Source organism: Leiobunum rupestre, chromosome 5 (assembly GCF_980474605.1).
Source record: "Leiobunum rupestre chromosome 5, qqLeiRupe1.1.hap1, whole genome shotgun sequence".
Classification (NCBI taxonomy): domain Eukaryota; kingdom Metazoa; phylum Arthropoda; class Arachnida; order Opiliones; family Sclerosomatidae; genus Leiobunum; species Leiobunum rupestre.
In genome coordinates, this window is record NC_143388.1 from 29,195,736 (window position 1) to 29,208,779 (window position 13,044).

Consider the following 13,044-nt stretch of genomic DNA (forward strand, 5'->3'; position numbering starts at 1 on the left):
TATTTTGAAGTAATTATAATGTTCTTCGCGAAAGAAGTGTAGTGATACCTAATTTCAGGTATTTGTATGGTTATAAAAGAGATAATCAGGTAAGCTAATAATATAATAACCATGACTAGGCTTAATGACGAGTTTTCGTCGAATTAGGGTAGCGAGGCGCGAGAGTTTTTCTCGTGAGTTTTCCCGCTTTAAGACTCGCCCATTTCTACGAGCTTCATCACGGCCGTAACAATCTTCCTTAGACATTCCAAGTGTATACCTATATAGTTTTCTGGTTTAAGAGACACATTATTTACACATCAAAACGCTCTAAACACCACTACAGCCTTCAAAACGTTTTTTCGAATATGGCGCCTTCGCGTAAAAATCGCGTCTCTTTATTTAATTTTTATAAGGTAATATTTTTTTAAACTATGAATTATACATAAATATATTGATAAAAGATAGGTTAACTTAATAAACATTGTTTTTTCTAAAAAGGAAAGTGGAAAACCGAAGAAAAAACATTTTTCCGCGATTTCACAAATGTCATGATTGTATTCACCGCCTTTGGCGATAGTAGGTTTTTGGTCGTATGTAGCGCTCCTAGCGGGATAATTAACACATTCAAATTTAACATTAGATGCGCGTTCGAAGTTTCCTGTGCCCAAGCTAGGATTTGATCCGTTTGTCGCGCAAACGCCTTAAAACATATCCGTTTTCTTCCCGATTTTTATTGATAGAGGGATAATGACCATTTTCTATGCCAAAAAATGACATTTTCAACGGATGTGGTGTATCCCTGTCTTTGAAAGTCTCATGTCTCTACCCTTATTAAATTTACCTGCCCAAACAGACAGTACAGACTACAGACCTGAGAACGCAACGTTATTTTCTTTGTTAAACAAAATCGTAGTATTAAAAAGCTCATTGTTGTTATCAGTAAACAACTGGTAAGAAATTAGCACATTATAAATACCATTCAATTAACATAAAGTTATTTCTTTATTCATATAATGTCATGTAAAATAATTGCAGAAGAACTCTTTTATGAGTCTCGTTTTTAAGCCTTTGCTTGCAAAAATTTATAAACCAAAGGCAGAAAATAACTTAAATAAGGGGTGGGAAAATATAGCTTCGAATGTAACCCATTTCATTAATTCTAATTCCAGGACTAAACATTTATAACGCACTATGTCAGCCATGGATATGGATAACAATACTAACTTGACCAATAATACTCATGCAAATGGCGATACCATTGATGCTCGCAGCTTATTCGAGTCAGTTTTTAAGTCTTCTAAAATTTCAATATTGTAATTAGGGGTTTGACATTTCCGCTAGGAACGTATGGCATTTTAAAATAAATTAGATTTTTTTAAATTTGTTTTGGAGATGGTTTCTCTCAAATGTTACAAGCTATAGTGATTTTATGAATAATAAATTCAACTTTTGTAGAGAAATCCCATGTCAAAACTTACTGTGATTTTATGTAGATATAGAGTGAAACCTTAGGTTTATGTGATTTTGTTGAAATTGAATGTAATTCATCCAAATTAATCTTTTAGAAATCACATTTAAGTCATGTTTGATTAAATTAAGGTGTTTTTTAGAAGCCTCATGAAATTAATCTATTGTTTATTTTTTACATAGTTCCAATTTGCACGGTATTTTGTGTACGTCTCTCCCCTCGCATTACAGTTGTTAATGAAATGACTAACCAATTAATATTAACAACCTCATTACGTAGGAGGACTTTTGGTAAGAGTCATAGAACCATAACTTCCAGCCCAATTTCTAAAGACAGCAATGTTTATTATATGAGACACAGAAATCGGGGAAAATGCCTTATATTTAATCATAAAGTAAATATTATCATTTTTAAATTCCATGTGATATTTAATGATGGAAAAATGAATTTTAGGATTTTGATAGACATACTGGCCTTAACGTAAGGAATGGAACTGATGTTGATGCGGAAAAGCTGTATCATCGTTTTAGAGAGTTAGATTTTGATGTTCGTATACATCCAAATTTAAAAGCAGTCCAAATATTGGATATTATTAAAGACAGTACGTCATACTGGATCAGTCTTATGAATGAAAAACCTATAATAGGTTTTTACTTGTAGCTGCTGAAGAGGATCACTCCAGCAACGATTGTTTTGCCTTATGCTTCCTTTCACATGGCGAAGAGGGTGTAGTTTATGCCAGAGACACCAAAATTATGACGGAACTACTTTTTGCTCCTTTCCGCGCTGATGTTTGCCCTTCTTTAGCCGGAAAACCAAAGTTGTTCTTTTTTCAGGTTTGAATTTAATTTACACTTACACCACCCTAAAGTACCATTCACTCTAATGTCACATTTTGTGTTATTATATTTAAGTTATCATATTTGCATAATTATTTAAAATTATACCGGTATAGCATTTCCATAGAAAAAAATTCATTTAACAAGGACCGAAAAATAAAATATAATGGTTGCGCTATTGAAGAGGTTATCATAGTAACAATTTCGCGATCGCTTGGAATCTGGTAAACTTGAGATTTTAAAAGCCAGAAATTCTGCACATTTGGAAAATTCGCTTCATTCACTTCCGTTTCCCATCTATAAAGTTGACAGGTCTCTGTATTGTAAATAACAGAATTAACGTCATATACTGTGAACAGGGTTTCATCAGTGGAAATACTATTATTGCATACATATTGGTGATTATGTTAAGTATGATATCATGGTCAGCAAAGCAATTTTTTCTATAACTATCCAAACCTATTCAGTTGTTTAGCTTTTTTGTTGATCATTGTATGATCAGAAACATTTTCACAAAATAATGGTTTGTTTTTTTTTTAGGCTTGCCAGGGGGACAAATTAGACAGTGGTGCTTTAATAAAACATGGAGAGCGTGTGGTTGCTGATTCAGTGTGCAAAATTCCCACTCACGCAGACTTCTTCATGGCCTTTTCAACAGTACCTGGTAAATACTGATTTTTATCTCTATAATGACTGTAGCATTTTTAAATCAAGTTTTAATTGGTTTTGAGTTGGCATGTGTGAGCCTTGATTTTTGAGATTCGAGCCGAGCTCAGAGTATGAAAAATTTCACTTTGAGAGTATCGCGCCAAGCTTTAAAATTTTATCGAGCTTTCAAGCTTTTAGGCTTTGCTTAAAAAGTGGTTTAGATTACTCTAATAATAATAATATAAAAATAATATTAAACCCCTCTTTGAAATGGCTGCCATGACAAAATTTCATGTCTTATATTATAAGGCAAAAACTATACAATCCTGTTAATATTGTCTTAATATTGATATACGAGCAAGAAATACATGGGCTAATTTTAATAGTTTTTATATACATAGAAAATTTAGGCCATTGGTCGTTTATGCTACCCTCTATCTAGCTAGGTGGCTCCTATATATACAGGAAATGATTGGCGCCAAGCCAAGTGCCTTCTACGTCACTTTGACTAGTGCCCCCTACACCTGTTAACACTTTCGAAACACGGGAGAAGCCTTTGACCAGCCATTAAGAAGCGCCACTAGTAGCACTGCTGAAACACTGGGAAATTTTGACCAGCGTCTGCTATCGTATGCAAGTTAGCCATTGAACACGCCAGTCTATTTAGCGAAGCGTATATATAGTCTTTGGTGCCCATCACTTTGACTTTAATGAGCAACTCACCCTGCCCACTGTTATAAATTTAAGTTAGAAGGACCCATGACAACAGCTCCCTACACTAACTATTACCATTAACCTCAACAAGTAAAACCAATTAAACCAGTGGGGAGAGAACTTGCAAACTCAAAGCAGAAGGAGTTGTTCCGAGTTTTCACATAGTGTCACAAGCTGGGATCGAACTCTGCTCCTCTTGCTGCGAGGCGAAAGTGCTAACCACCCCGCCACCCCACCTTTCACAGCTCTGAGATTGGAGTGTCATTTCATTATGTGATTGACCTACTAATATATATGCATAATTTGCCATCTGGTCTCCAAATGAAACATTTTTATTTTAGACGTGTTAAAACCGCGACTATAAGTAACATAGTAAATGGAAGTATGACACTTTCTAGTGTCACAACGCTAAATTCTTTAATGAATCATTCGCCAATGACAATTTAAAACATTATATGGCTAATAACTGACAAAGCAATTGACTATTGAATTTATGATTATGTTAGCTATTTTCAAATTTGAGACTTCAACGCGTTGTCGCTTGTATAAATAGCCATCAAACTAATTTGACAGAAATTTCGCCAGCAAAGAGAAAGAAGGGGCAATTCCGATTACGCAATCACTCTACGACAGACTATCATTAACCAAAATCGTTGTGTCATAACTATTTATATTACTATGTTATTTATGCTGCAACTGAGTACAAAATTTTATAATACCGCAGTTTTGTAGATATATTGTTTTCTCACTACTAGTTTTCTAGTATAGACTTAACTTGTAATAATTATGTAATGGTTAATTCAAACTATTCTTTCGAAATTCACAATCTAAATTTAGCTAGGTTTCTAAAGAACGCTTGAAAACACATAAAAGCGGGGATTGGGCAACTCACTGAACCTAATTTATTTTTAATTTGGTTTTGTGTTTACGCCACACAGCCACAAAAGATTGTTTTTTATTCGTATCTTAAGGGTCTTTAGAAATTTAGCTTAGGGGTCTCTTTAAAAGTCTTCAAAAATATTTCATAAATTAAATATCTTCTATTTTTAACAAAATTATACAAAATTGTTTTAGGTTTTTATTCTTGGAGAAATACAACCAATGGATCTTGGTTTATTCAAGCGCTTTGTACCGCATTGGAACAGTGTGGCACTGTTTGCGATTTATTAGAAATTATGACAGTTGTTAACCGTATAGTTTCGTACGGTTTCGAGTCTAACGTCCCTTCCGATGCCATAATGGATAAAAAGAAACAAGTGCCTTACATTACCTACACTCTGACAAGGAAAGTCTACTTTCCACCCAAGCTATGAGCGGAACTTAAGCTCAACTTAAGCCTGTATCTGGTCAATTTGTTCCTTTTTATGCGAGGAAACACTATTTTTGTAACTTAAAAATATTTTTGTAGCACACAAAAATTCTTAATTCTTAATTGTTGATTACTGATAAGACAAATATAATTTGGCTAAATTTTGTTTATTTTTATATTAACGCAAGGAAATGCTATTTTTTGTAACTTAAGAAAAATTCTTAATTTATAATTAGACAATTTGGCTCAATTTTGTATCAACATTGGCTAAACTTGAGCCATTTTTAAAGTGCATTAAAAAGTATTTTATTACTGTAATTTATATCGAATGTTTTAAAAAATAAAACACGTTGTATTCACCACTTGAAAATTTTTTTTTGACAAATTTTTATTGATTTTACCTATTAAAACTTCAGGAACTAGACTGGATAGCGAAATACAAAATGGGATATAAGGGCGACGCAATCGTTTGAATTTCACTAGTTTCCCGGGTGAGCTCTGGAAATAAGGCTGGAAAAAGAAATATCAAAAAGCTATGGATGGATTTATCAAACGCGAAGTTCGATACAAAATCATGTGTTTTTGTAAAAAAATAAAACTACTACGTTATAGACTGTCGTGCGACGAGTTATTTTTGACGGAAGCTTGTACTTAAGACGTTTCTAGCAATAGTGTGACTGTGGATAAACTAATCAATAAATAATTCTTCTTCCTTCCTAGATCCGTTTTTGATCGATAGAAAGATGTGTTTTTACTTCTGTTAGATATCCCAGTGTTTGCAATTTATTCAAGATCGATACGATCTCGACAGTTGTTTCTATAAAATAAAATGAATAAAAAATACATATAGGATTCTAGCTTAGGAAATATAGCGCCATCTGCCTTAATATCCGTCAACTAAAGATGTGAAGAAATAGTAGACAAATTTTGAATTTTTTTCTTGTGCAGAGATAATTTTGAACGAGGAGACAGCTTTCATACGTTCAATTTAAAACTTAAGGTGGTTGCAAACATGAGACGCGAAGCGATATTGTAAAAAATCCTAGCTTCGCTTGCTCGTGCGCTCAAAATTCGTTTGCGAGCTTTATTTGTGTACCCGCCTTTACAGTAAAAGTGAGAGACGGTGACATGAGAGCAACATTTAAACCAGGGAGGCTATTCACTAATTTATCTCGATCTCACTCTCGATGTCGACTCGAAGTCGATCTCGAAGGCAATCACTTCGATCGAGAAGTCATTTCTCGATAAACGCTATTCTATACTTCATCGAAATCGACTTCGAAGTGATACATCTCGACTCTCGACAAGCGAGTAGACCACGTGGGTTCTACATATTTCCGGTTGTAATCGCGCATAGTCTCTCTATTTTCCGACCAATAAGAATACACCATCACAAAAACAGCTGATTACAAACGCCCATGTTTTATAGTTTAGAGAAAGGATATATATATATATATATATATATATATATATATTTAAAGTCCAAATAGAGCTCGGCGAAACAGCTAAATTAACCGCTAAAGTTTTGATTAACCATAAAAATTACGATTAACTGTTTATCCATGGATATTATCCACGGCTATATAGCAATTTAACATGTAAAATAATCGGGTTTTTTTCGGATAATTTTCGTTTGTGGATAAAAATGAATAAAGTTTTTATTTCTTATCCAAACGCCGAGCTCTAAGTCCAAAGGATTTATTGTTTGGTCTCTTATAACTCTTTATCTTTGAAAATTACATCTATTATCGATTTCTAAGGCTATATTTTACAATACAAGCCGAGCTATAGCAAGCGCTATTGCTTTTTTCCCTAAGAAAGACGGTTTGGGTAGTGGTAGCTTTTTGGCAACACGGGAGAAGGGGGGGGGGGGGGAGGTAGTTAAAAAGAACTACTAGCTCGATGATTGGTTGAAACCTCTGTCGAAAGCGATCTCGTAAGCTTCGGACACGACGAGATCGACTTCGAGAAGTCCATCGAATTCGAGTAGCATTTTTCGACAAATATTTTATAGAATAGCGTTTTTCGACATCTCGTGAGAGCGATTCGAGATCGAGAGAGATCTCGATCGAGAAGTGCTTACAGAATAGGGTCCCAGAAGGCCACGTTTCTTTATAAAAAGAACTATTCGAGATCAGTCATATAAATAACGCTACTAGGTTTCCTCAATTTCCCATTGTTCCACTTTTGTTTCCATTGCATGTAAGAACCTTGCATTGCATGAATATTGAAAGCAGGCTTGGAAATAAGGTTTATTTCTAAACTGGTCTATTTGACCAGTGACTCCCAACTCTTGAATTATTTAAGTGGTCACGTAGACCAGTTGGTTAATAATACAGTAGATAATTTTGAATTAATAAACTGGACACTGCTGGACCAGTGAACCCCTAGCTTTTGAATAAAAAAACTGGTCCGAGCAATTAATAAACTGGTCTTTGACCCAGTGACCACCGCTTATTTCCAAGCCTGATTGATAGGTGCATTTATAAAAACTCGATCAGACCAGGCTTGGAAATAAGGTTTATTTCTTAACTGGTCTATTTGGCCAGTGACTCCCAACTCTAGAATTATGTAAGTGGTCACGTAGACCAGTTGGTTAATAATACGGTAGATAATTTTGAATTAATAAACTGGACATTGGACCAGTGAACCCCTAGCTTTTGAATAAAAAAACTGGTCCGAGCAATTAATAAACTGGTCTTTGACCCAGTGACCACCGCTTATTTCCAAGCCTGGATCAGACGATATTGGAAATGGTATGCTAGCGCCATCTATCCGTGTTGCGAATATATTTTACTGTGCTGCGTTGCGGATATTTCAATTCATTTTTACGTCTTACTGTTTATTTCTCAATGTTGCGCTCCTTTCGTAAGAAAGTAATCGAATCCTAACCCCCCCCCCCCCCCTTATATACGTCCTTGACCGCTACGTCTGAAAAAGCTCGTTGTTATGAGTGATATATTGTAGAAATGTCATCGCCAAACCAAGAATGTATTTATTTCTACCCAGGGAGAATGAATATGTCGAGACTATCGACGGACACGTTGAGCCCCTAACCCCGTCACGCTAAGGGGGGGGGGGAGGGGAAAAGGAGGGGGTCTTATTTTTTGCGTCCTCGCAGCAACGTTCATCGCGTCGAAAAACGTAATTTTTAAGAACCAATGAGATTGCAGTATTATTTGATTTTATTAAAGCGGAGGATCATACCGGGGGGGGCCAACGGGTGGAATTGGAGAAACGCTAAAAATAATCTCGACATATTCATTCTCCCTGAGTAAAAATAAATACATTCTTGGCCAAACCATATGACAAAAATAAAAAATCGCGTTTTAATTTATTCAGAGTCGTAAAAATTTAGATATAGGGATACTAAAAGAAATTCAATAAGATGGTTAATTGCAAAACAAAATTGGTCATATTTTTAAATATAAATACTCATAGCTTAAAATAAGTTTCATATCTAACGGATTTTTGTCCAATCTACATTTTAAATATTAACACCTAGGCCCATCTCTACCATTGGGCTCCGTTTGGTCATTTATATTTTTTTCTAATTTAATTGAAAATTATTCAATAAAAACCCAGCCATATTAAAAAGGGCGCACAATATTATTAGACCAGGGGCGCCTGAAAGAAAGTTTCGAATATGACATGCTAACTTATCTTCATATTTAATATATCCAAATCTCCTCACCCTTAACGCAATGTTGTCGTGGAAAAAATTATTCACTCTCGCTTGTCAGTGATGGAAGGCCACCACTGGTAGTCCATGGTGGACTAACAATGTAAGAATTTAGAGGGACTTACAGCTGTAATTTTTATCCACACGGGAAGAACTGCAGCTCGTGTACGTTACGTCACAACGCTGTTGTCCTCGACACCAATGCCAGTACCGCAATTTGTTTTTAAATAAACCACAATCTGCTTGAATAAATAACGTCGTTTGAAAGTAAAAATCATGTATCTTTATGGTGGGCATTTCAAAAATATTAATTTATATATTTGAGTTGAACCAAAGAAAATATAGAAGAGGAATAGCAACTGTTACTTTGACAGGACTATAAAGTTTATCTCAAGGTTCTTAAACTAGGGTTTGCCTAGGTTAGCAGGCGCGTAGGAACGTTTTGGATTAAAGGGGGTACAGCTTGGATGCTAAATTTGGCACCCCCTCATCAGCATCCTTTTTGCGCCCCTTCTAAAACAATTTGGCGCCCTTTTCGTACCACTTTGGCGTCCCTTTCCAATTTCAAGGGGTGTACATTGTATTCCTGTACCCCCCCCGTTCCTACGCCACTGTAGGTTACTTCCGGTTATTATATATTTCATTGTTGCTACTATTCCTCCATTATATTTTATAGATGTGTAATCTTATTATATTTTCGCCTTTGGTATTAATATTAATAATGCAATTTAAGTAATTCTTTTAAGTGAAAACCACGTAATTAATGTTACGCGGATTTTTGTTTTCAGGCAAATCTGAGAAAAGTTACGAGACGCTTTGCAGGGTTTCCACAAGTCAGGAAAAAGTCGGGAAATTTTAAAATTGGTCTAAAAGGTTAGGGAATTTTAAGAATTTGAAAATTCAGAAATTTTAAATTTATATTGAAAATAATATTTCGTTTTTTATTTAAAACATAGCCTGAAGAGTCACCTTCATAAGCTTATGTAAATTAATTATACAAAGTTTCAAATTGCCTTATTTCTATCTTAAAAAGACCAAGGAAAATTCATAAAAAATGGTCAGGGAATTTCAATCTGTAAATATTATGGCAACCCTGCTTTGATGCTTGCTTAAATCTAGCTTATAAACTATTTTATAAGTAAAAAATAAAAAATAAAACCATATATTCATGATAAAACTTATTACGTAACTAAAGCGGATTTTAATTTTTATTTATTACCAAATACGTAAGAAGTCATCCATTTTAAAAATATATACTATTTTGTTCTATTATATAAGCTGCAGTTAAGTAATTAGCATCTGATAAAAGTTAAATGTTAAGTTGACAATTGTCTAATTCTGACCTTAAAAGGGAAATTTTCTTAAGACTGCCAGTGAATTTGAATATGAAAGTGTGGTGGAAAACCTGCTATGGATGCTTGCCTAAAATTATATTATATAATTCAATTTTGTTCTAACATATAAGCGGATAGAAATACATTAACTTCTGATAAAAGTAAAATGATAAGTTAAAAATTTACCAATTGTGACATCAAAATAGATCAGGAAAAGTTTCTAAAAACTGTCAGGGAATTTTAATCGGGAACTATAGTGGTAACCCTGCTTTGGATGATTGCTTCAAATATCTCGCGTGCAAAAAAAAACTGGATATCCCCGAAGCAGAGAATTGAATCGACACTAGAGGGGGGTTTGTTCGTTGTCATTTCTGAGTAGAACGGCGAGAGGACCACCACCATGTTTAAATTACTCAGGTGTGGGGCCCCCCGCTATGCTTTCGACTTTTGAGGCTACACCTGACGAGAGAGACACATCTAATTTAGGAAAACACGTGTCCGGCTATAGCGTGAACTATCTGTCATTGGACCACGCTCCCTCTCAATTCCATCCTAGCCACTCCTTTCCTGTCGAGACGCCAGAGACTGCTTGGCGCCAAAGATAGAAATCTCCGTGTCGCTCGACAGTGAGCTCGAACTTTATCTCGCTCCCAATAAACTTGCATTTCTTCTGAGTTTTTGGACAGCCATTATAGTGCCCTAGTGTAGGTCAGTAAAAGACGTCAATAGTAATACATTTCTACAAATATTATCGTGCCAAAAGCTCGTACCTTTTCCAGTCATCTTATGCCTTTGTTACCACTTCCAATTGACCAGAAAACTAGCGCAAGTAAATCGAGCTTGCTAAACGACTTATATAACTTAGATTTTGGCATTAATTACCAGTTATTAAACAGATTGACCTTAAGAAAGCATTAGATTATTTTTACTTCTAGATTATTTGTGTTGTTTTTTGACAAAAGAGTGAAAGCATTTCGTAGCTTTAGCCATGGTGACTTGGTGTAAAATTTTTATCTACAAGAAAAAGCATAACGTCAAATACCAAATGCATGGATTCAGCTTTTATGGGCTTAACTCCTGGACCATAATGTAAGTTAATAATATTTTCCATAATATGATAAATATTTTACTGACAGAGTGATATCAACGAAAGAAAATTGCTCGGTCAAAGGTTACGTCATAAGTTTATAATTATATTTGATAAGTGTATCATTGATTCGTAATAATTACACCGAATTTACGTCATACCAGATAAGATCAATGTTTCTAAAGAGAAAAATGCTCGTCTTACAAATAAATTAAAAGGCACTGGTCCTACGCCTTGGCAACGAAAATGCGTAGTCAGTTCAGAAATAGCTCTCAGTAAACCTTTAATATAGAGTAATATCGGCGTGACGTATGTCGACGTCACCCATGCTTTTTCCTATAGATAAAAAACTGCCCTCAAAATGGCGGCCATAACCCAAAGCTACAGAGCTATTAAAAGGTGGGTAAAAATGCCGACCCACCCAGCATAAAAATGCCGACCCACCCAGCATAAAAATGCCGACCCACCCAGCAAAATTTGAATTTATATGAAAGACCAATAGGAAACTGCTATTTCGTTACTCGTCGTCTGAAACGCAGACGATTTTAAACCGAAAACACGAAACTACGCAAGACAGGAAATTCGTCTTCATATAAATTCAAATTTCGTAGGGTGGCGGTGGGTCGACATTTTTACCCACCTTTAAATATAAGCGTGTAGTGTATTATCGTCCTTGGTAGTAGTATATTTCGCCTTGGAGAATGGAGATATTTAGACACTAGGGGGCTCTGTGCTGATAACTAAACCATGATTGCGCAATAACTCTGAAAATTAGTTCGGTGTTAATTTTTCAAAATTGCCATACTTCTAGTTATTTTGTTACTTATGCTATTAGTAATAATGGGGAAAATGTAGTAGTATTGGGATTTTTTTTTAGAAATGGTAAGTGTCATACTTATGGAATAATATTATATAAACTTATGATTACAAACGGGTAGGAACCAATTCTTACAATTATTTCGATAAATGTTATTCACACCGCACCTCCAAATACGGCTATACTTTCAGTTGCAAAGATGACCTCTAATTTGGTAATGTCCCTGACGTATTTCAGCTGTATATCTTTAAGGTATCTCTTGTTGAGCACGTGCAACGTCTTTAGGTTCCTCTCAGGAGTTCTGCAGGAATGTCGTTTGGTGCGCAAAAAAGGGCCGCTTTGTTTGCGAAATTTTTGTTGTAGCTGGAAAAATTTTGCTGGGCTTCTCTTCCGTGATAATCCGACAATTCACTTTTTCACCATTTGTCTTTTTTACTTTGTGGGCATTCTTCGAACATCACTCTTCCTTGTGTATACACGTTGTTGTACTTTGGTTTTTGCAGATGTTTAAAACAAACTAATGGTCTTGCTTTAAAAAACCCTCGAAAACGCCAGTAAAATGTTTGCTTCCAACAAAACGTTTTTTTTTTGCGTCCACAGTTGAAATTCCCTAAAGTTGAGGTAATTTTTAAATATTTTGGAATCACGGCATTCAATATCTCGTTATCTGTTTAGTCGATGTTGAAAATTTCATCCTTTTAGGTATGTCAGAAATATATATTATATAACTTACGTAATGCAATTTGCTTGAAACATGTCTCTTTGCAAGCTCCAGTTGATTTTTCAGAATAATTTTGGAAGAAAAAATTGTGCGTTTTTATTCGAAATCCCTAAGGGAGTTGTGCGTACTGGGCCCACGTACAGTGTACCCGATGCCACCGTATAGTAATAATAATCCGCTAGGCTAATACCCAAGGCACCACCTTAGGCCCAAGTCATCTAGCGACTTATAATGGCTTTTAAACAGGTGGCCGGGCTACAATGCGTAGGATGCCACGCGAGCCAACAGCTCACTACACTCTCAGATAATTCGGCTTAGAAGGGCCAGGGATATCTCAATCGAAAGGAAATATCATGCCCTCGGTAGCCCGCTATGAATTTTGGAGATCGGGGGCCCACAAGTTCGTCATTTGCCCATTTTAGTATGGCGATATTCGACTTTAA

General features: G+C 35.3%; 1 protein-coding gene across 1 annotated transcript; it reads left to right on the plus strand.

Annotated features, from left to right (window-relative positions):
• The first annotated feature begins 843 nt into the window (after positions 1–843).
• On the plus strand, positions 844–5,284 carry LOC149944066 (caspase-1-like). Its single transcript, XM_090176233.1, has 7 exons — positions 844–932; positions 1,152–1,262; positions 1,730–1,844; positions 1,904–2,051; positions 2,111–2,286; positions 2,830–2,953; positions 4,726–5,284. Exons 2-7 carry the CDS (start codon positions 1,174–1,176, stop codon positions 4,962–4,964), a joined length of 891 nt encoding a protein of 296 aa, XP_090032359.1. The 5' UTR covers positions 844–932; positions 1,152–1,173; the 3' UTR covers positions 4,965–5,284.
• The last annotated feature ends 7,760 nt before the right edge of the window (positions 5,285–13,044 follow it).

Bases quoted from the DNA above. Each gene is read 5' to 3' on its own strand.
- LOC149944066 (XM_090176233.1), top strand. From the start codon at position 1,174: ATGTCAGCCATGGATATGGATAACAATACTAACTTGACCAATAATACT. The intron at 1,263-1,729 runs GTCAGTTTTTAA...CTCATTACGTAG, and splicing joins GATGCTCGCAGCTTATTCGA to GAGGACTTTTGGTAAGAGTC. The intron at 2,052-2,110 runs GTACGTCATACT...TTTTACTTGTAG, and splicing joins ATTGGATATTATTAAAGACA to CTGCTGAAGAGGATCACTCC.